This window comes from Pinus tabuliformis, chromosome 1_1 (assembly GCF_031772625.1).
Source record: "Pinus tabuliformis cultivar Carrire ecotype Pingquan chromosome 1_1, CPIR1, whole genome shotgun sequence".
NCBI classification, from domain to species: Eukaryota; Viridiplantae; Streptophyta; class Pinopsida; order Pinales; family Pinaceae; genus Pinus; species Pinus tabuliformis.
The window spans coordinates 533416335-533439474 of NC_142297.1; the positions used below are offsets into that span (position 1 = coordinate 533416335).

Sequence of the window (23140 nt, forward strand, 5' to 3'; positions counted from 1 at the left end):
TCTATTCGATCCTTTTCTTTTCCCTTACTTGGTCAAGACCTTTTTTTTGAAGGTTCACCCCAAACCCTTGACCATGTTGGGTCCACAAGGGTTTCTTTATGGTCCCGCAACCTTGCCACTCCAATTTCACAAAGATTGTTTAGAGAACCCTATTCTTCTGGGGTTTTTAAGTGTAGGACACTTCATATCAAGAAATACTTCTCAATCCTAGGTATAGGTCTTGCTCTATCCCTTTTTGGAGGGACCTTCATCTTGCTTCTTGAGCAGGTAAACCCCGTCATTAGAGCCTCTCCTTTGAATAGGCTATCGAAATCACTATCTCTACACCATTGATACATTATTTTTAGTGATTTCCCTAATACCGGGAGTCCTCCCATAGGTGAAAGTCTGTGAAGAGCAGGGAGCTTTAGCTGAGGTTACAGTCGGCAATTGCTCCCTTATTGTTGCTTGACCTAGTAGTTTCTCTATAGGAACCCCTCCTAGGACCCCTCTAATTAGATTTTATGTCATGATAATGCCGAGTTGTAGTGAGTTTCTTCTTGTATTCAAACCATATATGGCTGAGCTTGTAAGAAGAGTTTCATGTATGTGGCTGTGCTGTGTGTGGAAGAGTGCCTTTTTGTTATGTACTTGTGGAAGAGTGCCTTTTTGTTAGGTAATTTTGAAAGTACTCCTATTGTATTGCCTTGAAGTGCTGCTAGGGGTGGCAACATTATTATCATGTACATATATTGCTGTCAAAGCTTAAATACTTGAGCAGAGAGAGGATGACTTTGCATTACTGAGAATGAGCCAAGCACTGTCATATATTTATTCAACTTATTGTTTTGAGCTATTATCTTGTCCCAGAAAGCATTATTATTTTCAGAACAAAGGACTCCTTGCGTATGGAGTTGCTGATGAGAGAGTACCGGTCAGATTATTGGTGCCATTCCATGTTGTCAAAGTTGTATTGCTAGAAAACTATTTTCTATGACGAGAAGAGTTGTTTTATGTTAGCACTGATATTATATGGTCGTTTGCCCTAGTAGAGTCAATGATGTTACTGTTGCTCGTGATGGATGTGTCGTTGTTGACTTTTGATTAGAGGTTTATTGTTGCTGCTGACAGGACAATGTATATTTCTACTTTAGTGTGTATTGAACAGACCTAACTTGTGTCCAGGGGAGTATACTACACATCTTTATCAACTATGTAATCAGTGGATGATTGTTCTCACTGTTAAAATTGATATCATCTTTTCAGCCATAGCCCTTTGCCATTGATGTCAAAGGGGGAGAGTGCCATAGCCACTTGAGTGTGGTGTGGTTGTGAGTTGACATCAACGCCAAAGGGGGAGCTTGTTGGCACCGATAATGTTTGGTTGGAATTGATGTCAATCTTGTAGCATGTGTTTTATTGATTGTGTTGGCACCAATAGTGTTTTGTTGGCATTAATGTCAACCTTGTAGCATGTGTTTGATTGGTTGCAGGTGTTTGACTATGCAATGTCGAGTGTTGAGAGCAGAAAGGAAAAACCACAAGAAATTACTTGTTAGGTCCCTATAATACTAGTGATTCCCCCATTACTATTGCCATTGTAGTCCCTTATTGTTATTGTTGTGCCTCAGTTGTCTCCACATTGTTATTATTGTGCCCTATAGAAGCCCATTATTGTTATTGTTGTGCCCTAGTTGTCTCCACATTGTTATTATTGTGCCCCATAGAAGCCAATTATTGTTATTGTTGTGCCCTTATATTATTATTGTTATGTCGGCTTTGATTATATTGTAACCCCTTAGACTCTTATATATAGAAAGGAGGTTTTGTCATTTGAACCATTCAAGAATTGTTCATTTTTGTAATGTAAAGGAGGTTTCTTCCTTGAAGAGGCTTATTTTGAAGTCGTTAATCTATATTTTCTTCTATTTTGTGAGCTGGTTGCAAAACATTTGGGTATCAGAGCTTTTGATTCTAGGGTTTTACTGTTGCAAACAGGGCATCGTGGCATTTTCGTTGTAACTTTTTTTATACGATGTTTCAGAAGTTTAAAAAACCCATTTGAGTTGAAATTTTGATGACCTTCGGATCTGAATTGAAGAGCTTGTCGCTCTATATTTTCGGAGATATGGTCCAAAGAAGTTAGGGTTTTGTAGGATCCCGAATTACATTCCAAACAGGTGACCTTGGGAAAATTGTCATAACTTTCTCTCTGAGTATCAAATTGAAATTTCATAAGAAGTTACAAAAAGATGACGGACTGTAGCTTTTTGTGCGTTATTTTCAGGTCTAAAGGTTGAAACAGTGACACGTGGCACTTCGTACAAGTTCGCTCTACTGAAAAAGTGTATAATCAGGTCATGTTAGGAGATTGGGCATAACATTTTCTTGGAAAATCTAATTTTGATCAAACTGGCAGCGTTGGAAAGAGGACTCAGAGGGCTACCATAGTTCGCAATTTAAACCTTTGGAGATCTGAAATTTCAGAGATACATCAGATTCAATATCAAGCTCCTACAAATTAAAAAAAAGGTGTGTAGAATTTTTAAAAATTTGCATAAGTTTTGTTTGAAAAATTAGTTTGAAGTGAGTAAAAGGGAATAGTGAGGAAAATCATCATTAGTTAATGTCCAGAAGAAGGAAAATGGAAACACCTAGTAAGCAACCCGAAAGCTCTACTATGACACATGAAGAAGAGGAAGAAATGCAACATGATATATCAAAATTACGAGGCCAAGTGCAACAAATTTCTCTCTCACAAAAAGTAATAGAGGCTAAGATGGATGGTTTGAAGAATGGCATCAATGGTATGAAAGACAACATTGAAGATTGGAAGAAAGACATGGAAGGTTGGAAGGAATTTTTGACAAAGTTGCTATAAGAAAGGCTTCCTAATAGCAATAGGGTAGTAGAGCAAACTCATAATGAGAACAAAAAAAAGTTAATCATGATTCGAAGAATGAAAACACTGAAGATTTGAAGAAAGACGTGAAAGGTTTGACAAATTTGCTACAAGAAAGGCTTCCTAATGGTGAAAAGGTAGTAGAGAAAACTCATGGTGAAAACAAAAGAAATGTTAATCATAATTTCATAGACTCTAACATTGGAATAAAGACCCACCACGTTCCAAAGTTCGATATAAAGAAGTTTGATGGCAGGGATCCCGTAACATGGATACTACAGATGAAACAACATTTCGATCTCCATAATGTGCAAAACACACAAAAATGTACACTTTGAAACTTTATATTCGAAACCCAATTAGTTTGTATGGTATCGATGGCTTTGCTCTTGTAAACAAATTTTCACTTGGTCAATTTTTATGGACGAAATGATAGCACATTATGATGATACAAAGAGAAACACCTTCTTTAGCTAATTGATAAATCTCAAACAAAAGGGTTCAATGGTGGAGCACATTGAGGATTTCCAACATGAGGTTCGCCTTTGGGAACCTGATTCATTGGAGAAGGCATTCAGGTTAGCAAGAAAAATTGAAAGGAAAATTATGGCAACAAGAAAGCCTACCATTGACAACTATAAAGATGTAAGCGTTGTTGCCCCTAGCCTTCCACAACCTACAAGGTTGACACCACAACAATTGGAAGAAAAAAGAGCAAAGGTTTTTTGTTGCAGTTGTGATAGCAAATACACTAAAGGTCACAAGTGTGCTGAGAATAAATTATTTTACATAGATTGTGAAGAGGAGGAAGAAAATAAACAAGAAATGTCAAAAGAAGAGGATATACATCATGAATCAACCCTAGAGAAAGAAGAAATGAATCCAAACATATCTTGTAATGTATTAGCAGGAATTACTACTCTTCAACCTCTTAAGATAGAAGGACATATATCAAGAAGAAAAAGGTAATAGTGTTGATTGATTTGGGTAGTACCCATAATTTTATTCATTGTAAGATAGCCAAGGAATTGAATTGCTTCTTGTATCCAGCACCAGAGTGTCAAGTGATGGTTGCAAATGGAAGAACAATAAATTTCTCTGGGAAATTGGCATAATATAAAGCTATCCATGGGCGAATATGTGTTGAATAGTCCAATGCTTTCCATTCCAATGGGTGGTGCTAATGTTGTACTAAGATTCTAATGGCTACAATCTTTGGGTACGATAGTTTTTAATTTTCAAGATTTTTTCTTGAATTTTTTCAGAAGGAAAGGAAGTTGAATTCAGTGGTATCGCAGGGAAATCGGGAAAGATAATCAGCTCTAATGGCATGAAAAAGCTTCTAAAGAAAGAACAACATGACGTAATTGCACAATTATGTTCACTAAAGGTTCCCATGTCAAAATCATGTATTTCTCTAGATCTCCAAAAAGTTTTGGACAATCATTCCAAGGTATTTGAGACTCCCAAAGGCCTCCCACCTATTCGTGATCATGATCATGCTATTCATTTGATTTCAAGAAGTGTTCCTCTAAACATCAGGCCTTACAGATATCCCTATGCTCAAAAGAGTGAAATTGAACATATGGTTGCAGAAATGCTAGAGGCAGGTATAATTCAATATAGTCAAAGTTCTTTCTCTGCTCCAGTACTATTGGTGCACAAGAAGGATGGATCATCGCGCATGTGTCTGGATTACAGGAGAGCTCAACAAGCTCACTGTTAAAGATAAGTTTTCCATTCTTGTCATTGATGAATTATTGGAAGAATTGCATGGAACAATTTACTTCATCAAGTTAGATCTTCGTTCAGGATATCATCAAATCAAAATGAAGAATGAAGACATTCTGAAAACAACATTTAGAACTCATGAGGGTCATTATGAATTTTTGGTCATGCCTTTTGGCCTTACTAACGCACCTTCTACATTTCAAGGTTTGATGAATTCCATTTTCAAACCCTTCCTTAGAAAATTTGTGTTAGTATTTTTTGATGTTATACTAATCTACAACAAGTCTTGGAAATATCATGTTCAACATGTTGACAGGGTGCTCAAGCTATAGGAGGAGAAACAATTATATGAAAAACTTCCAAACGTTTCTTTGGAGTACTAGAGGTGGAATATCTGGGTCATATTGTAACTCATGAAGGTGTTAAGGTAAACCCTAGCAAAATTAAAGGCATTAAGGAATGGAAAATCCCCACATCCATAAAGCATTTGCGAGGATTTCTCGGGTTGACAGGGTATTATCGCAAGTTTGTTAAGAATTATGGGAAAATAGTAGCACCTCTAACAACATTACTGAAGAAAGATGTATTTTCTTGGACTCCAAAAGCAAAAAAGACCTTTGAATATATTAAAGAGGCAATGTGCCAAGCACCGGTCTTAGCTACACCATACTTCACAAAAACCTTTATTGTGGAATGTGATGCCTCAAGAAATGGAATTGGCATTGTTTTAATGCAAGAAGGAAGACCCATTGCTTTTGAAAGTCGTCCAATCAAAAGAAAGTATTTACAAAAAGCTATTTATGAGAAGGAAATGTTGGCAATACTACATGCACTTAAGAAATGACGACCTTACCTAATGGGAAGACACTTCAAGGTAAAAACAGATCATGATAGTCTTAAATATTTTTTAGAACAAAGATTATCTTCAAAAGAACAACAAAAATGGGTCACAAAGATGTTGGGTTATGACTTTGAAATCATTTACAAAAAAGGGAAGCAAAATGTTGTTGCAGATGCACTCTCAAGAAAGGATGAGGACGTGATAGCGATGCTTTGTGTCATCTCTATCATCCAACCAGATTGGATAAACGAAGCAAGGGATGAATGGAAGAATGACGAAGAAGTGTGGGAACTCAATCAAAAGTTGCAGCAAGATTCGAGTACATATGATACATATAGTTGGAAATATGATTTGTTATGGTACAAAAATCGCTTATACCTCTGTAAGAATTCCCAACTCAAATAAAATATTCTTCTGGAATTGCACCTCTCCCTTAGGGGTGCACTTAGAATTTTTAAAAACTTACCATAGGGTTAAGAATGAATTTTTTTGGGATGGCCTTAAATCTGATATTCAAAGGTTTGTGGCAGAATGTTTGGTTTTCCAACAAAATAATGTTGAGACAATTAAGACCCTGGGTCTGTTACAACCTTTATCCATTCCAAGTTAACGTTGAGAGGAGGTTTTAATGGATTTAATCACAGGTTTACCCAAGTCGGAAGGAACGAGTGTCATCATGGTGGTTGTTGATAGACTTGCCAAGTATGCACACTTTTGTGCATTATCTCATCCATTTAATTCCATACAGTTGCTATTGCAATTATAGAAACAATTCAAAAGCTACCTAGAAACCCAAAGATTATTGTAAGCGAAAGAGATCCCATTTTCACTGGATATTTTTGGACAGAGTTATTTTCTTGTTTGGGTACTCAGTTAGCTCATAGTTCATCTTATCATCCTCAACCTGATGGGAAAACTGAGATAGTGAACAAATGTTTGGAAAGATATTTTTGTTGCTTTGTATTTGATAAACAAACACAATGGGTCAAGTGGTTGCTTCTGGCTAAATGGTAGTATAACACTTCCATACTGTAGCAAAAATGACCCCATTTATGGCACTTTATGGATGTCATCCATCATCCATCACAACATCTTTAAGAGAAAATTCTAAGGTTCAAGCTGTGTAAGATCACATCGAGAATCAACAACAGGTTCTCCAACTCTTAAAAGATATCCTCATTTTGGCGCAGAATAGAATGAAACAACAGGGAGATCAACATCACAACGAATGAAGTTTTGATGTAGGTAACTTGGTATTTCTATGACTACAACCATACAAACAAATGTCCCTCAAGCAAGCTAAGAAGGATAATAAATTATCACCAAAGTATTATGGTTCATACAAGGTGTTGCAAAATATTGGTACAATGACATACAAATTGGACCTTCCTGCATCTTCTTGAGTGCACCCAGTTTTCCATGTTTCATGCTTAAAGAAGGTTATAGGTGACAAGTTCCCAGTTCAAACAATATTGCCAGAACTTGATGAGGAAGGAAAAATCATATTAGAATCTGAAGCAGTCGTCGTGTCCAGTAGCGTGCCCGAATTTCGAAATCGTGTCTCGATTTTTCTGCCGAGTCCTGGTTTGCGGATTCGTTTTCGGAACTGCTGCTAGGTTAAAACTTAAAAGGGGGCGTGTCTCTCTCAGTTGACGGCAAAGGATTCAGTCATTCTGCAAGGTATTTGGCAAAGCCGCAAAGGATTGCATCATTGCTTTGTTGCAGCGAGGAGCGGACCGCCCAAGTCCACAGTCCACCCAACGTCCAGAACTTCAGGTAAGGCACGGTTTATTCAAAATCACGTGGCTGTGCAGAACAGATTTTGTATGATGACTATAGCATAAGTTTCTATTTTCTAATATAAAAAGAATAAAACCTCCGGTTACAACCTTCAATCGCCACCATGAAAGCCGTGAATGAGCATCAAGTTAGCACGTTTTGTCATGCTTCAGATTCTCAGGCTTCAGCATTGTCTGTATATAGAGCTTATCTCACGAGTCACAGTATATCGATCAGTGATCTGAGGAACTGTTCTGAACTGATGGAAGAGGAGGTTCAGAAGACTAAAGCCTGCCTGTAGAGGAACTACATTGTCCAGACTCCAGAGCTTGCACTGGCATATAAAATCTCATCATGGGCAGAATTATAGTGATTTTGGAACAACCGAACAAGTATTTTAATTAGTAAAAGCTGCAACATTTGTCAAATTAACTGGGAGTTTTCTACGTAAAACTGCTAGTATACCACATTCAAAACACCAGTTTGCCTAAGCATATTAATGTTGGACCTCATACCATACTCAGCAGATACTATGCATGCTAAATTGCTAATAGCCCAATAGCTATAGATAAAGAATCAAGATCTATGTTTGAATTTTGAAATCAATAAATTTGTATCATTAATTAAAATTTGTGTAAGAAATATGCTAATATGGTAATATCTAATTTTTAATATATATATATATATATATATATATATATATATATATATATATTTTTAAATATATATTAATAATTATATATATATATATATATATTTTTTAATAAAATAATATATAACGTGTCCTAACGTGTCCTCTTCCGGGGGGTCAGTGTGTCCCGAATCCGACACCACAAATCCCGAATCCTACGTGTCCCGAATCCCCGTGTCAGGTGACTTAGTGTAATACAATTTCCATTAAAGTTATAATTTTTTATTACTTAAAAGTGCAATTTTGAATATATAAATTAATTCAGTATCTTATAAAGCACTCAGATTGTATGGTCTCAACAATTTCAATATGCAATTCTAATAATTTTTAAATAGCTTCAGATAAAATTAATAAAAAAATATAACTGAAAAAAATCTTTAAATAGCTTCAGATAAAATTAATAAAAAAATATTCCCGGATGCGGGTGCGATTGCAACGTGGTAATGGCGTGAGCCATCACGTGGGCAGGTGGCAGGCCCACGTGGTCAAGAGGTACCACGCTAAGCGGGATATTAATCTGCATGAACTAAGACAGCTGAAGGCATTAATGCCTGTCTTCTCTGCTCGCGGGAGGAGGATGGAGATCGAGGCAATGGAGCGTTTAAAGGAGAGGGTGTTTGATGTGCAGAGGAATATGGGCAAGCATTGTATTGAGGCCCTGCTCCGCTCAGAAGGAAATGAGAGTAAGGATTTGAGGTGCGTTACGCTGGTTTTTGGGTCAGGAAAGAGCACACCCTGCAATTGTGTTGGGATTGTGTTGGTTTTCATAGCGGAAGGAGCTCAGGGTGCCTGGGAAAGGCAGCATTTAGAAAACTCAAAAATGTCAAGGGAGAAGCCGCGGATGGGCAGCAGACGTGAGGGAACAAGAGGCAGGGTCCTCACGCGGCAGCAAGACTACAATTCGCCCTCCTCCTCCATCGAAGTAGCATCAATACCTCAGAGGTACCAAGGCAGCAATGAGGAGGATGGTGGATTTGATGGTAGAAGCCCACGTTCAGAGGAGGGTCAGATGGAGCTCCCAACGCTCAGGTATCGGCTCCCCTGCCCTCAAGCTAATTCTACTCTGGTTGTTTCTATTACGATTGAGCCGGATGTTCCTCAGAGCACAGAGGCAGAGCCTGTACAGGAGGGGCAACGCTCTAGCAGAGAGGAATCTCCTATTGCGTGCCTTCCGGTTGGGATGGGAACCAGTTGGTTGGCCCCTGGACGTGAGCTTGGATCTGACCCAGCGCGCCCAGCTTCAAATTGTGACCATGCTGCCAGCCCTTCAACGTTTGCTGGTCCAAGCAAGCCAGCACAGGAAGGAAGCCCTGACGCGGTCATCCAGCTATATGACTCCGATGATTCTCTCCGTTTCGGGTGTCGAATTGAAGAGGCGCCCCAGACCACCGATGACGAATGAACTCGCCCCCAGTAACCTCTGCTGGTTTTTTTGGGTTCTCAATGTATGGCTCTGCCAAGCGATTTCTACATCTTTGTCCATGTGTCGGCTGTAATTGTTCAAGTGTCGGATGTAATTGTTCTTGTGTCGGCTGTAATAGTCCAGGTGTCTATCTGTCTTTGTACGGGTCAGTCCATGGCCCGGGTGTCTGTTCAGCTACTATGTGTTTTGTTAATGTGTCTTCAGTGGTCAAGCAACAAATTCCAATTTTGAATCTGCTCAATTTTGGAGCTGGAAGCAGGGCAAGGAAAAGGCTGATAGGCAAAACTTCTCAGCCTTGCCCACTGTAATCTATTTGTATCTCTGTTTTGTATGATAATAGAATTAGTGACATTCAGAAAAAAAAAAATTTAATAAAAAAATATAACTGAAAAAAATCAAACCATAAAACATTTAGACTACACTAAATTCATCCATTCATTTTTGGCCGAAAAGCAAGAAAACTAAATATGAAAGAATTGGCATTTATTAGTAACTAATAGGTAAATAACGAGGCTTAAAGAATATTAGTGTGTAATTCTATATTAATGGTCAAATAATAGAAGATGTAATAGAACTGGAAAATGAAACGCCATATATTCCATTTACCAGTACTGGTATCTGGACAATTTTATTCCCCATGTGAGGTGGGATAGCCAACGATGCTAAATACAGCAGCTGCGCATACCGGTGAACTACTTATGCATATCGACATATTACTTAGATATCATTTGCTTAATTTCAATAACAGATTTGCACTGTTGCTATTCCTTTTTTCGAAAAGTAATTTTGGTGATTGTGTGCCTTCTTGGTTAATGACAATGTTTTTAAATGTCCTCAACACTGATTTACGTTTGTTCTGCACGATCAGGTTTTATTCAGTGAGGAGTTTAAGGAATCTTTCACAAAAATAAAGATTCTGCAGGTGCGGCAGCGAATAATAAACACAATATTGAAAATGGCCAATGGTTGGCGCCTACCCAGGAAGCATAGTGTTCGTGCTGATGCGGACCTCGTAAATGTATATCCAACCTCGGATCTATATTTAGTGTGGACCACTGATGTGCAGAGGAGGAGACAAATTGTGCAAGTATTGAAAATATGGAATGTTTTGAGGCTGGAAAATCTTGCTCGTTTCAGAAAACGTTTGGAGAACATTTTCTTAACATACACACCCATGTATATTGAACGTTGCAGAGAAAAGCTTTTTAACGGGTATGATGCCTTTTGTCATGTATTGATTTTGATAAAGTGAGTATTAATAAAACATATATTTTTCTTTACCCACTTTTACTGTTTGACTGACTAGTATTGGCTTGCCAGATGAATTGAGGAAACTATCGCAGTAGTTATTGTTGCCATAATTTTATTCACTTAGCGATGGAGAAAGTTGTTAAATTTCTTGATTCTAAGATTTATTTTATGAAATGTTAAATAGCAATGCCTGTGCATATAAGTTTTCAACATTTCCCTCCGGACAAGGTGGAAGAATGACTAGTGTTGTCTTTTTCTGGGTCTTATGGGTGAAAAAGGAAGAGTAAAAATGGACTACATATTTTTCTGTTTCAAAATATATGAAGTGTGGATCTCTCAAAGCTCTTTTGTTGCAGAGAACATAACCGCACACTTCCATTAAGATGGGAAGATGATCGTGACTTCGTGTGGTATAGATCTTTAAAGCATACAAAAATGCTCGAGACTTCCGAATGCAACCCTTCTGAAAGGGAGGAACTTCCTCTGGAACATGCAAGAGTTGAAGAAAGTTTATTACTGATGAAATTCTATTCTCTGTCTTCTGGTATCTCCAAACAATTGCTTACAGCCACGGATGGATCAGAGATTGGCCTTCAGTTTGAGGTTAACGACGAAGAATCACAGATAGTCCAGTTTCCACGGAGTTCGTTTATTATTGGACGGTCTGGAACTGGGAAGACAACTGTACTGACAATGAGATTGCTTCAGAAAGAACAGCTATCTAAACTTTCTTTGCATGGTCTCTCTTGTGAACAGCAGAGTGAATTTCAAAAGATTGAAATAAGCGATGAGGAAAACTGTATACGACAAAAAGAAGAGGATGGAAGAAATGTGCGCCAGATGTTTGTTACGGTCAGTGCAAAGCTTTGTTCAGCAGTCAGGAATCGCTTAGCTCGCATTGACAGGTTGGAATTTCATTCGCAGTATATGTACAGGGTGTTATTTGATCCTGAAGCATAATGATTTCTTTCAGTTGCATTAACTTTCTGGTTGTTTTTAGACCATAGTAAAATGGAAACCGGCACAAGTAATAGTCAATAGGAGATTGGGATAAGGTTAAGACAACTCGTTGAAAGGCTTATAATCACGGCTTATAATCAAAATGTGATGGATCATCTCTTTCGATCAGAAAAATCACGATTTAAGTTAAATGTGCCAAGCTTGGCCATTGACAGCTTACTCACTTTAAATCCTGTTAGCTAGCTCTGGCAGACAGGAGAAGGAGAAAACTGCACCATCCTTCATGATAAATGGAGATTAGGTAGAACTGGGGGTAGCCTCTGATCGACAAGGTCCACGGCTTGACCTTTACACAAACACCTTAAATTGCATATAATGTTTAGACATAAACATATCATACAATATCAATGAATGGTTTCAAATGCATGACATGCAGCCACCAACCACTGGAAATGTCTGTGAATCTTCACAGCAAAGTCTCACTGAAACTTCCCATCACAACAATATAACAATATGAATTTTATAGCATATAACATTCACATAACGTATGCAGCTTCCTTCTCACGTGCAGTGAGCCACTGGGCTATAACTAATCAACTATGTGTCGTAACTGGGCTAGCGAACATTAAAGTGCATCTCACTTGTAACCCTTTCGTGAACCATCATTTTCAGTTTCAGCAGAACTAGGTGTTTTTTTCCTGGTAGAGTGTCTTTTTTTTTTAAGTCATCCCTTCATATAAATACCTCAAATTAAAGGTTAAATACATACATTCTTATTGGCTTATAGCTATAAGTCACAACATTGAGAAACTGGAAATATGCGAAAAAGGTATTTAATACAAATTCTCAAAATATCATATATATATATATATATATATATAATTACTCTATTATTATTATTATTATTATTTAATGGTTAATTATTATCAGTTAAGAGCATGTGTTTTCCAGAGGAGTGGAGTATGTATATTTTTATAGATTTAACAGTCAAATTGCTAGACCAAAGTAGGTCTCTTATTCCACAAACAAGGTCTCATACATCAACTTGGTATCTGGATTGACTGTAATAATAATTACCTAGATCTATTATATGTGAATATGGTATTCAACACAACATCTGTGAAATCCCAAAATATCATATATATATATATATATATATATATATATATATAAAACTAATAATAATAATGGAGCAGAAAATCTATTAAAACATATATATATATATATAAACTTTCTTATTCCATTATTATTATTATTATTATCTAGATCTATTTTCACTATAGATTTCTTAGTTTTCTCAAGATTAGCATTACTTTGATCATCAATTAAACTACCCATAAAATGAGGTAGTTTAATTATTAATTAGAAATATAATTATCAACTTTATATTTATATTTTATTTTGTTTTTATTAATTTAGATTCAAAATGTTTTATTAATAATTAATAATTATAATTATTTATTTTATTTTTAATTTAATTTTAATTTTTTGTAATTTGATTGAGTGAAAAATATTTAACAAGAAAATATTACAACATCTTTTTCATACTGGACTTGGCCAGTTAATTATGATTAAATATATAAAAAATTAGAACTTTTAATATTAAAATCATAAAATATATTTTATTATGAAATTATATGAAAAGTTTAGAAATTAAAATCATAAAATATATAATGATATTAAAATCATAAAATATATGATGATATTAAAGTTAAAATGTTTTTCAAAGAGATTGAATTATTGATTTTATAAGTGGATATGTTAATGAAAATTAGAAAATAAGATAGAATTGTAAATAGAAAAATCTCATAACTCATTAATGGTGTTTCATGTTAGGATTATTACTGGTGTTTTATCACTATTGATATTCTGCTTCCTTTATATTCTTTTTTGTTCTTTTCCTCTATATCCATTCTCAGGTCTAGTTTTGTTAGTGTGGAGATGTTTCTGTGGAGAATCACTTTCACAAGTGACTAGCTCTAGCACTAATTCTTTAAGATCACACCTTGAAAATGCTAGTTTTGTTAGTGTGGAGATGTTTCTGTGGAGAATCACTTTCACGAGTGACTAGCTCTACCACTAATTCTTTAAGATCACACCTTGAAAATGCTAACTCGATGTTGTGTCTTAACCTATATCATTAGAAATGCATACCACATTTTTATTTTTCCCGTATCATCAAAAATACATCCCTCACTTTTATTTTCCCTTTCAACCAAACATTTTTATTCTATAAATAACAAGGAGGTTGGAAACGCACATACACCATTGCCATTGCTCTAGACTTTCGATTCGACTCTTCTTGAAAGTGTGCTAATTCCCATATGTGCTCCATGCATTGGTAATCCATAGGTCTAAGGCATTGCTATGGCACATGGACATGCATTTGACATGTGTCCTATTTTAGGACAATGTTAAACACATGATTAAGACACTTAGTAATGTGTTCAATTTCTAACACGAGAAACTGACGTGCAATATTAAAGATTTCAACTAGGAATGTCAATGAAAAGTTTGACATTCTATGTGTATATGTTGATATGTATTGTTTTTCCAATCACTTTTATCTCAATGTTTATGAAGTAAATAAAAATCTAACAAATCAATGCATATTTCAAAATGTTTTTCCCAACTTACATGGGTGAAATTTGTTATATTTATAATGTTAACATGAAATATGTTCATTTTTTTTGTTAGAGTAAAAAACCATTATTTTATTTATATTGATAAATAAAATTATGTTTTTACATAAGTATTCAAACAGGAATCATGAAGAAGACCCAAATAATGGCAAAATAAACATATCTGTCCAACAAAAATACATAAATACATGACCAAAAACATTAACCATTGTCCATAAAATTATGGATAAGTGATACCTAGTGTCTAACAAAAAATACAAGAAATAACAACCTAAGAAGGCTCCAAAAAATGCCATGAATAGTCTAACAACAATGACAATGATGAAAAGCTATCTGCAGAAAACCAACTATCTAAAGTTGAGAATATTGATCATCCATATAAGGTCGGTGATAAAAGTTGAAATGTTGATCATTTAAAACTTCTTCAATGTGCCATAAGCGTCGTTCCAGATGAAGACCTTCCATAGAAAGCTTATATGCTTCCTTGTTTATGTCCCTGTAAATATGAGTGCATGAAAAATATGAATAAGTAAACCTGACTCTTTGTAAATCCTTCAGAACATGAATAAGATGAATACTATGACATTGTTGAATCTCATTAACTCAGTTGATGAGCAATAAAGAGTCACCAAGCACTTGGAGTTTATCACATCCTTTTTCCATAGCAAAAGACAACAAAGTACGACAAGATAACAATTCGGCCAAATTGTTTGTTCCCTTCCCTAACCCCATACACAGTTTGTAGCAGTGTTTATTAGATAGATTTAAACTGAAGATGCCTCGACATAAGTGATCCTCCCTTTGTTGAACCCCATTAGAGTAGTCTGATGGGTGAGATTTATCAGGCTCTTTCGGAATAACATTTTTGGACAGAGGAGGAGCCATGGGTTGAGGGAAATGTGACAAAAGAGCCAACACTTTTGCTGCCACTCGGCTTGGAATCGAAGACTTATTTTGGAAAATTTATTTATTTAACGCTAGCTAAACACTCCAACAAATGAAAAGAGGCGGAGCCCTATAGAGTTTTGTAGACTTGTTTTGTACACATGAGCACCACCACTCCTCAAACGATGACCCTTGCCAAACAAAGTCTTGAGCAATGGCCAAGCAACACGTAAAACTAGATATGGTGAAAAAAAGGGAATTTAACAAAATGGTGCTCAATGGACTCACCATTATATTTACATAATCTGAACCATTCATGCCCAAATTTATTTCTTTTTTGCAATATATCCTTGGTAGGGACTTCTTTAGCTAAAATATATGACATAAAAAGATGAGACTTTGTTGGACTCTTTATTTTCCATATTCCTTCCCACCACCATTGCCTGTCTCCATCTTCTTTTGCCACATTCAGATGAAGATACCCCACCTTTGGAGTATATATACCCACTGGAGAGTGAACCTAGACTAACTCATACTCAGCCTAAGAAATTCTATTAAGTATTGTAACTAGGGCCTCCAAGAAACCTCGCCAAGTTTCACGATGTTCCTGAGGAATCTGCAAAGCCACTCTTGACACCAAATAATAGTATGGGTTGGATTGTTAATATGTGCAAGTCGGGAGATACTCTTGTCTCCAAGAGATTCAATAAGTTCATGAGGAAAACGATGGCTTAGAACATAACCTGGCCAAGGATCTTAGCCCAACTGCATTTTCAACCCATTTCCAGCCTTCCAGGCCAACCCTGAAGCAATAAGATAAAAACAATTTAACATTGCACACCAGATGACCGAAATGTTGGATCGTTGCTTTACACTCAACCTGATTCAGTCTTCTAGCGAATGGGGGCGTATATACTTTTGATAAACAATCAAGTCCATAGACTATTGGTGGATAAGGGCCTCCACCCACACTTTGCTTCCAAAGCCTTGGAGAACATAAAAATGTTTTGTTGACCACACCCACTAAGTAATTTAGGTAGAGAAAAATGGTTGCACTTTACACAGGGGAGGAAAAAATTATCCTATGATCCAACCAACAAAAATTTGACGCATATTCGCCTAATGTCTTCCAAAATTCCTCAAGGAATCGAAGCCACAGACATCTAGAACACAGGAATAGCTTCAAGCATTGATTTCACCAAAACCAACCACCCTGTTCGAGACAACCATCTGAAACACCATCCTTTTAATCTTTTCTCAATTTTAGCAATTAACCACATCCAATCTTCCTCCTTGTGGTGATTTGCATTCAAATGAAAGCCCGAGTATTTTAATGCCTCTTCCATCTCTGACATCTGATATGGGAAAATCACCTTGAGTTTTTGAAGTTCAAAATGTTCCAGATTTTGAGCAAGAATAGACGGCTTGTAAATTTACGACCATCCGAGTAGCTTTCTCAATCAGGGAAATAATCTCAACTAAGATGGCCACATCTCAAATAGAGCTATTACAAAAAATTAAAATGTCATCTACAAATAATAAATGTGTAATAGAAAGAGAATTTTAGATAATAACCCCCTAGAGAACCATTTTATGTTTAGCATCCTTGATCAACTGATTGAGACATTCAACAACTAATAAAAATAATAAGGGGGAAAGGACGAATCCCTACCTCAGGCCTCTCGCTAGATTGTTCTCTGCTGTAGATAATTTCAATTTAAAACGTTTTCAACATTTTCATATAACATTCACCCCATAACATCATATCATCATTAACAATTGTTTAGGGAGAAAAATAACATAAAAAATGTAGCGGAACAATAAAGAACAATAGAAGAAAATCATACACAATAGAGACACCAAGATTTAGATCAAAGACCAGGGCAAAACCCCACAAGGGGGAAGACCGAACCAAATTCTTCTTTTTAGATATTCATCAAATGTTAAGCTCAGATACAAACTACATTAAAAATGAGACACATCTTTCAACATCCAATACATTAGGCCCTCCTAGGCCATACTTGGAAACAAACAAGTCTAGGGAGGTAGATCTCCAAGTAACATATTTCTTTTGTCAAGTCACTATCATAGGGACAAGCCATACATTAGAGTGTCACTGCCATATCAAGGTCATTGTCACTATCATTCATCATTGTTATGCAACAAGGTCACATCCATACAAGGTTACTACCAAGTTCATTTTCATATGAAAGGTCACCGCCATACAAGGTTACTACTAAGCTCTCTATCATATTAAAAGTTACTTCCATACCATATCAAAGGTCACTTCTATACACTGTTATTGCCAAACATCGAGTGTCATCACTGTCATCAAGAGTACTGTAGTCATACTATTATCACTGAAGGTCACTCTGCCATATATTATTATCACATCCCTAATGTCATGGGAATTTCCATAAGTATCATTATCTAGTTGCCATAAATATATATATATATATGGCATACGAGTAGTATTGTCAAGTCATCACTCCACATATAACATTGCTCTAGCATGTCATTGTAGGAACAATCATCATCATAAATGCTAGTCACACAGATGCATTACGAGTCATACAGAAATGAATACAAGCCATAGAGAAATAGATACGACCCACAAAGATAGGGTGAACCTCAGAGAATTAGTATGAGCCACAAAAGATACATTATGAGCCACACAAATAATTGTAGCAAGCCATAGAAATAACAATTTGTGCCACAAAAATATAATGGGAGCCATTGTGAATAGATATGAGCCATAGATACAATGCGCACCAAAAATTTATGTATGCAAGCCATAGGAATATAAAGTGAGCCACATTAATATAGAGCTAGACTCAGAAATACAGAGTGAGCCATAGAGTATATTGAGCCTTAAAGTAGAGTATGCGAGCCATTGAAATATACAAATGCATGCCACTGAAGTAGCGAGCCAAATAGAAATGGAACCACAGAGATAAGTGTGAACCACAGAACAAATGCAAGCCTAAGAAATATAGAGTGAGCGATAGAGTATAATAGCGAACCATAGAGATACATGTGATCCCAGAGAATCTGCAAGACAATGAGGTAAGCAACCACAAAGATTAGAAGAGAATGTGATGTGTGTGATCATGTGTCTTTGAATTAGCTCCAAGGTTACCTTTTTATACAGTTCGATGGAGAAGGGGTGCCATGAGAGTTAATGTGACCCTTTAATTTGTAAATTGGGCTTGATGAGAAACCTTATTTTTCTCATAACGTATTAGTAAAAATTGTCTTAAATTTATATTTACCAAATTCTTTGATGATGCATTTCCCTAATAAAGTTGTCATACCAAGGAGGAATGCCAAGAACACTTTTAACCAATATTAATTCTCTTAGTGGCAAGATGATTTCTCCTTGGGTTCCCATGGGGAAATTCCTCCCATATTTTCCCTAATTTCAACATTGTCAAGGCCTTCTTGTGCCACCCCAATGGCCTCATGGATCTGTCTACCTTATAGGAACCCAAATTGTTCTTTTGATATAGCTTTTTGACAGGATTGGCTTAAGTCTTCTTGCAAGGATCTTGGATATGACCTTGTAGACACAATTACATAAAGAGATATGATGAACGTATTCAGAGGAGAACAGATTATGAACTTTGGGGATAAGGGCTATGAGGGTGGTATTAAAAGTCACAAAGACTCTGCCTTCTCTTTTAGATTCATTTACCGCTTCCAACAACTATTTACCAATAATATCCAAGAACCCCTAAAAAACTCTACCCCCCACCCATCAGGACCTCGATTTTCATCTTTCTGAACGCTGAACAATATAGGCTTCAATTCCTCTTCAGAGACCTCCTCGACCAATTCTCTATTATCTTCGTCTTCTACAGATATGGGAAAAAGTTGTGCCACCTTGATGACTTCAATGATACTGGCGCTTGCAAGCTCCTAAAACAAATTATGAAAATGGTCTCTTGCTAAGGAGGACAGGCCCTCAACATTTGACAGCTCCCTTACATCCCTTCCCTTCAAATTCCAAATTGTATTATCCATCTTCCTTCCCTTTGCTTATGCTTGGAAGAATTTGGTATTCTCGTCCCCTGCTTCAAGACATATGGCTCCACTTTTCAATCTCCATGAAGCCTCCTATGCCTCAAGAATGGCATTTCATTGTGATTCTAGTTGAACTAGAGGCTCCCTAGATTCTGAATTCAGGAACCCCCCAGCACCAGAATTAGAGACAACAAGAATCTCCCTCTCAATAACCACCATATCGTCCGCTTCTTTTGTATGTTTTAACCTCAACCAGTCAATGGCCTTGCTCTTAACCCACTTTAAGCTTTCTTCAAATTGTTGAGCAATCGAAAGACCCTTTGGTGGACCATAGGGGATCCAACCATCTTTGATCATTTTGAAAAGCTCCTCTTACATGAAGAGTTTAATTTAAAAGGGTTTCCATGCTTAGGCCCGTGATCTTTAATATCCAACGAAATAGCAGAGTGGTCAGATTTCCCTCCTAGATCAAACCCATTGATGAAGGATATTGAAATGCTCAACCAAAGCACCGACAACCAAAAATTTGTCAATCCTCTTTGTTATTCACTCCTCCCCTACATGATGATTTCTCCATGGGGGCTTGAGCTTAACAGGCTCAATATCTAGCAAAATTTCTAGCTTCTATTTTGCTTAGAAAATTCTCTAAGAGATTCTCAATTTTGGCTCTAGGCCCCCAATACTCAGCAACACCCATGGAAAAATTTATATCCCCCCCAAGGATCAAACTTATTAACTTCCAACATCTTTAAACCAAAAAAATATTCCAAAAATACTCTTCCTTCACAACGACCATAAAGGTTTAAGCAAATAAAGTGCGCTGGGAGCCCCCAACTCCGAGGAAAAAACTTCAATCCCCAAACCTGAGCATATACTCCATACATTTTGAACAAGGATTTTACAAGGTAGCCACCCAACCACAATTCCCCCAGATCATCCACGAGCGTCTAAGGCAATGAACCACCATCCTTTAAACAAATATTCCAACAGAGAAGAGACAGCTTGACCATGTCCCAAGGTTTCTTGGAGAAAAACGATATCTGAATTTTGTACCTTAACCAACTTCTTTAAAGCATGATTTTTGGAGGAACTTGCCAAACCTCAACAATTGAAGGATAAAACATTCATTATGAGACCACTCCTTGTGTGTTCACCACTCTAAGCATGTAGTGATTGATAACTATCTACCAACGACCATCTCCTCTTTGGCCTTTTCTTTAGCTTTGGATAGGGTTGATTTCCTACCATGAGATTTGGTTGAACCCAGGGAGGAGAGGACAATTTGTCTAAGATCACCAAACTGGCCATCAACAAGAGGAAAGATTTGCCTAGATCTTAGGTTCTATAGTATCTCTCCACCCTCATGATCTCTAGAACAACCAAAAAAGGTAGAGGATATCAGAGAGGGAAGAGAAATTTGTGGGGAGGGACCAAACAATTGAATTGAGAAGAATGACCACTAGATATAAGATGCATGGCTTCAGACTCCAAACCCCCAGAAGAAAAACCCCAGTCATTTTCCAAAACCGAAAGGGAATTTGTAATTATAGTAACAAAAGGAAGAGGTAAAAGATAACTTGGAGAAGGCAAGGCCAAAGCAGTCCTATCTTGAGGTGCCTGAGGAGACTACCCGACATCCACAATCTCCTCACGAGGGTGAGACCCCTCACTTGCTTGACATGTCTTGCACAAATCAACCTCCATATTTGCATCCTCCACTGAACCACCACCTCCATCCTTTGAACCAATTCCCAAAGCTAACATGGGATGAACTTTCATTATTTTCCTGACCTCACCCTACATCGAACCTTTCTTGAAGGGAAGAGAACGATGACTTGCAATATGGCCATACTCATGACACCGTTTGCGATGGAATGATATACCTTCATCGTCGAGCATTTGAAACCACTCAACTCCCCTACCAATGTTAATTGTTTGATACAATGCGTTGTGGAAGTCCAAAGACACTAGAATTATTGCCATTGACAAATCCCTTGTCTCTTTGAAAGAGTAATCTGTTTGAAGAAAATTCCCAATGGTACTGCGAAGGTGTTTGAAGCTCTTATCATTCCACATGTGCGCCGAGAGGCTAGGAAACCAAACCTAGATGGGGACAAAATCTAGCCTCTCTTAGTTGGCATCAGAAAATGGAATAGACAAAACTTGCAAAAAGTGGACTCCAGAATTAAAAAATGACTAGTGTGGAATTAATGGAATAGACACAACTTGCAATGAGGGAAACCTCCTCATGTGAACTGCAAGATAACATTATCTAACCCTCATCCTTTTTTGTTTTGTTTTTATCTATGGGGGTGATTGAACCTTTTGAGAGATTTCCACCACAGTCCACTCTTGAAGGGTTTCTAGGCTAAATTTTTGACCCCTTGCCTTGCTAACTAGGGACTTAGTCGCCATGGATTTACCTTGTTTCGTTTTAACATCATCACCCAAACTCATCCTGTATGGAGCAAGTTTTTTTTTTCACTTTTTAAAACGTATTTCTTGGTTGGCTTATGTTTGGAGGTCGAGGAGCCCTTCATTGGCGAATGCAAGGCCTTCCTCCCCTCCACCTTCCTTTTCCTATTCTTCCCCATTTGGCAACCCTAGTCTTTGCACATCACCATTCCCAACCAACACAAACGAGTTAAAAACGTTGCTTGTGGCTAGCTGAAACTCATCCACCACCTTTTCACTAGACGAGATTTTTCCTCATTCTACTACATGCACTCCCCCTACCACTACCTAGCTAAAGGTATAGACCTTGCCACACACCCCCAAAAATGTTAAAGGATTGATAAACCCTCCTTCCTTAAATCTCCCCAAAGAAACTTATAGAGTAGGAAAACCAAATCCAATACGTAACAACGATTCCAAAAAATTAGTGCTCATTAACGTCGCCTCAGCCAAATAACCTCCATTTGCTTGTGGGGGAATAAAAACCTAAGCTACTAGAGTTACTGGGGGAGGAATGTTCAAGGAACTAACATCCTGACTGCTAGCCACTTTTCTCGAAAATGAACTCACCATTGAGGAAAACCCTCTTGTAGTTACCATAACCTCATTTGAGTAATTGCTACCCCAAGAGAGAAAGCCCTTGACTGCTTAAACTCCTCATCAGAGACAAATTTTCATTTGCCTAGGGCTCACTGAGAAATTCACTCCAACTTTTCATACCGTCACACCCCTTACGATATAATCAATAACGCCTCCAATGCGCAAACAAACATCTCCATCCAAACCCTCATCAAACCCTACACCTCATAACAAGATTGCCATGTTCCCTTCTATGCCATTAGTAGATATTAATACTGTGAAGCATGTTCAATTAAAAAAATTAATATAATATTTTCCTTTTGTTTAAATTAAAATAAATCAATATGTTCACATTTCTATAAATAGACGTTTCATACTTACAGAGAAATCATTTAAAATAATTTAAATATAAATCACCTATTTTTTTTTTGTAAGTCAACATTCTATTCATTCAGAAAAAAGATATACATCCGATACTTCAAAACGCATGTGGTCTCACCCCGACTGGGTTTCTTGACCAAAGTTTGCACAAGGTGACAAAAATACAAAAAAGATGCAAATAACTGTGTCCCCAAACGAGAGGGCCATAGGCTCCAATAAACAAACAAAACATAAAGAAAACCAGAGGACATACTAGTCGTTTGAGGTGACAGAAGTTGGGTTATCTGGAGCAGTTCCTGGAGGAGGCGGAGGACGGAAGTTGCACTGAACGTGCCCTTCGAAGTGTGTCATCCAATTCTCCAACTTTTCCACTTTCTCCGCTAGATGGTTTTGTCCCCGCCAGACTACCACCACTCGCTCCCTGACCTGGCACTAGAAGTAATGCATGTGATCCAATGTTGCCATCAACTTGTCGTGTTTTTGCCAATTAATCCATTCTGCTGCATCTACTCGGTCCATCAAGGATTCGATTAGGCCTCAACAATTTTCCAAGAAGCAGTGCTGCAATTCCTGTGGGTTCGGGGTGTCACAACGACCATCATCTTGACCTGCATGAGTT

The 23140-nt window shown here is 37.2% G+C and overlaps 1 protein-coding gene across 3 annotated transcripts in view; it reads left to right on the plus strand.

Annotated features, from left to right (window-relative positions):
- The window catches only part of LOC149214141 (uncharacterized), a 515106-nt gene that overhangs the window by 177610 nt on the left and 314356 nt on the right, over window positions 1-23140 (plus strand). For 2 of the 3 annotated variants that reach the window (XM_089392204.1, XM_089392205.1), the window contains exons 7-8: window positions 10215-10558; window positions 10954-11502. In XM_089392204.1, the coding sequence (XP_089248330.1) occupies window positions 10215-10558; window positions 10954-11502 (893 nt within the window). The remainder of the gene's footprint in view (window positions 1-10214; window positions 10559-10953; window positions 11503-23140) is intronic. The other variant, XM_089392206.1, reaches the window with a different exon arrangement.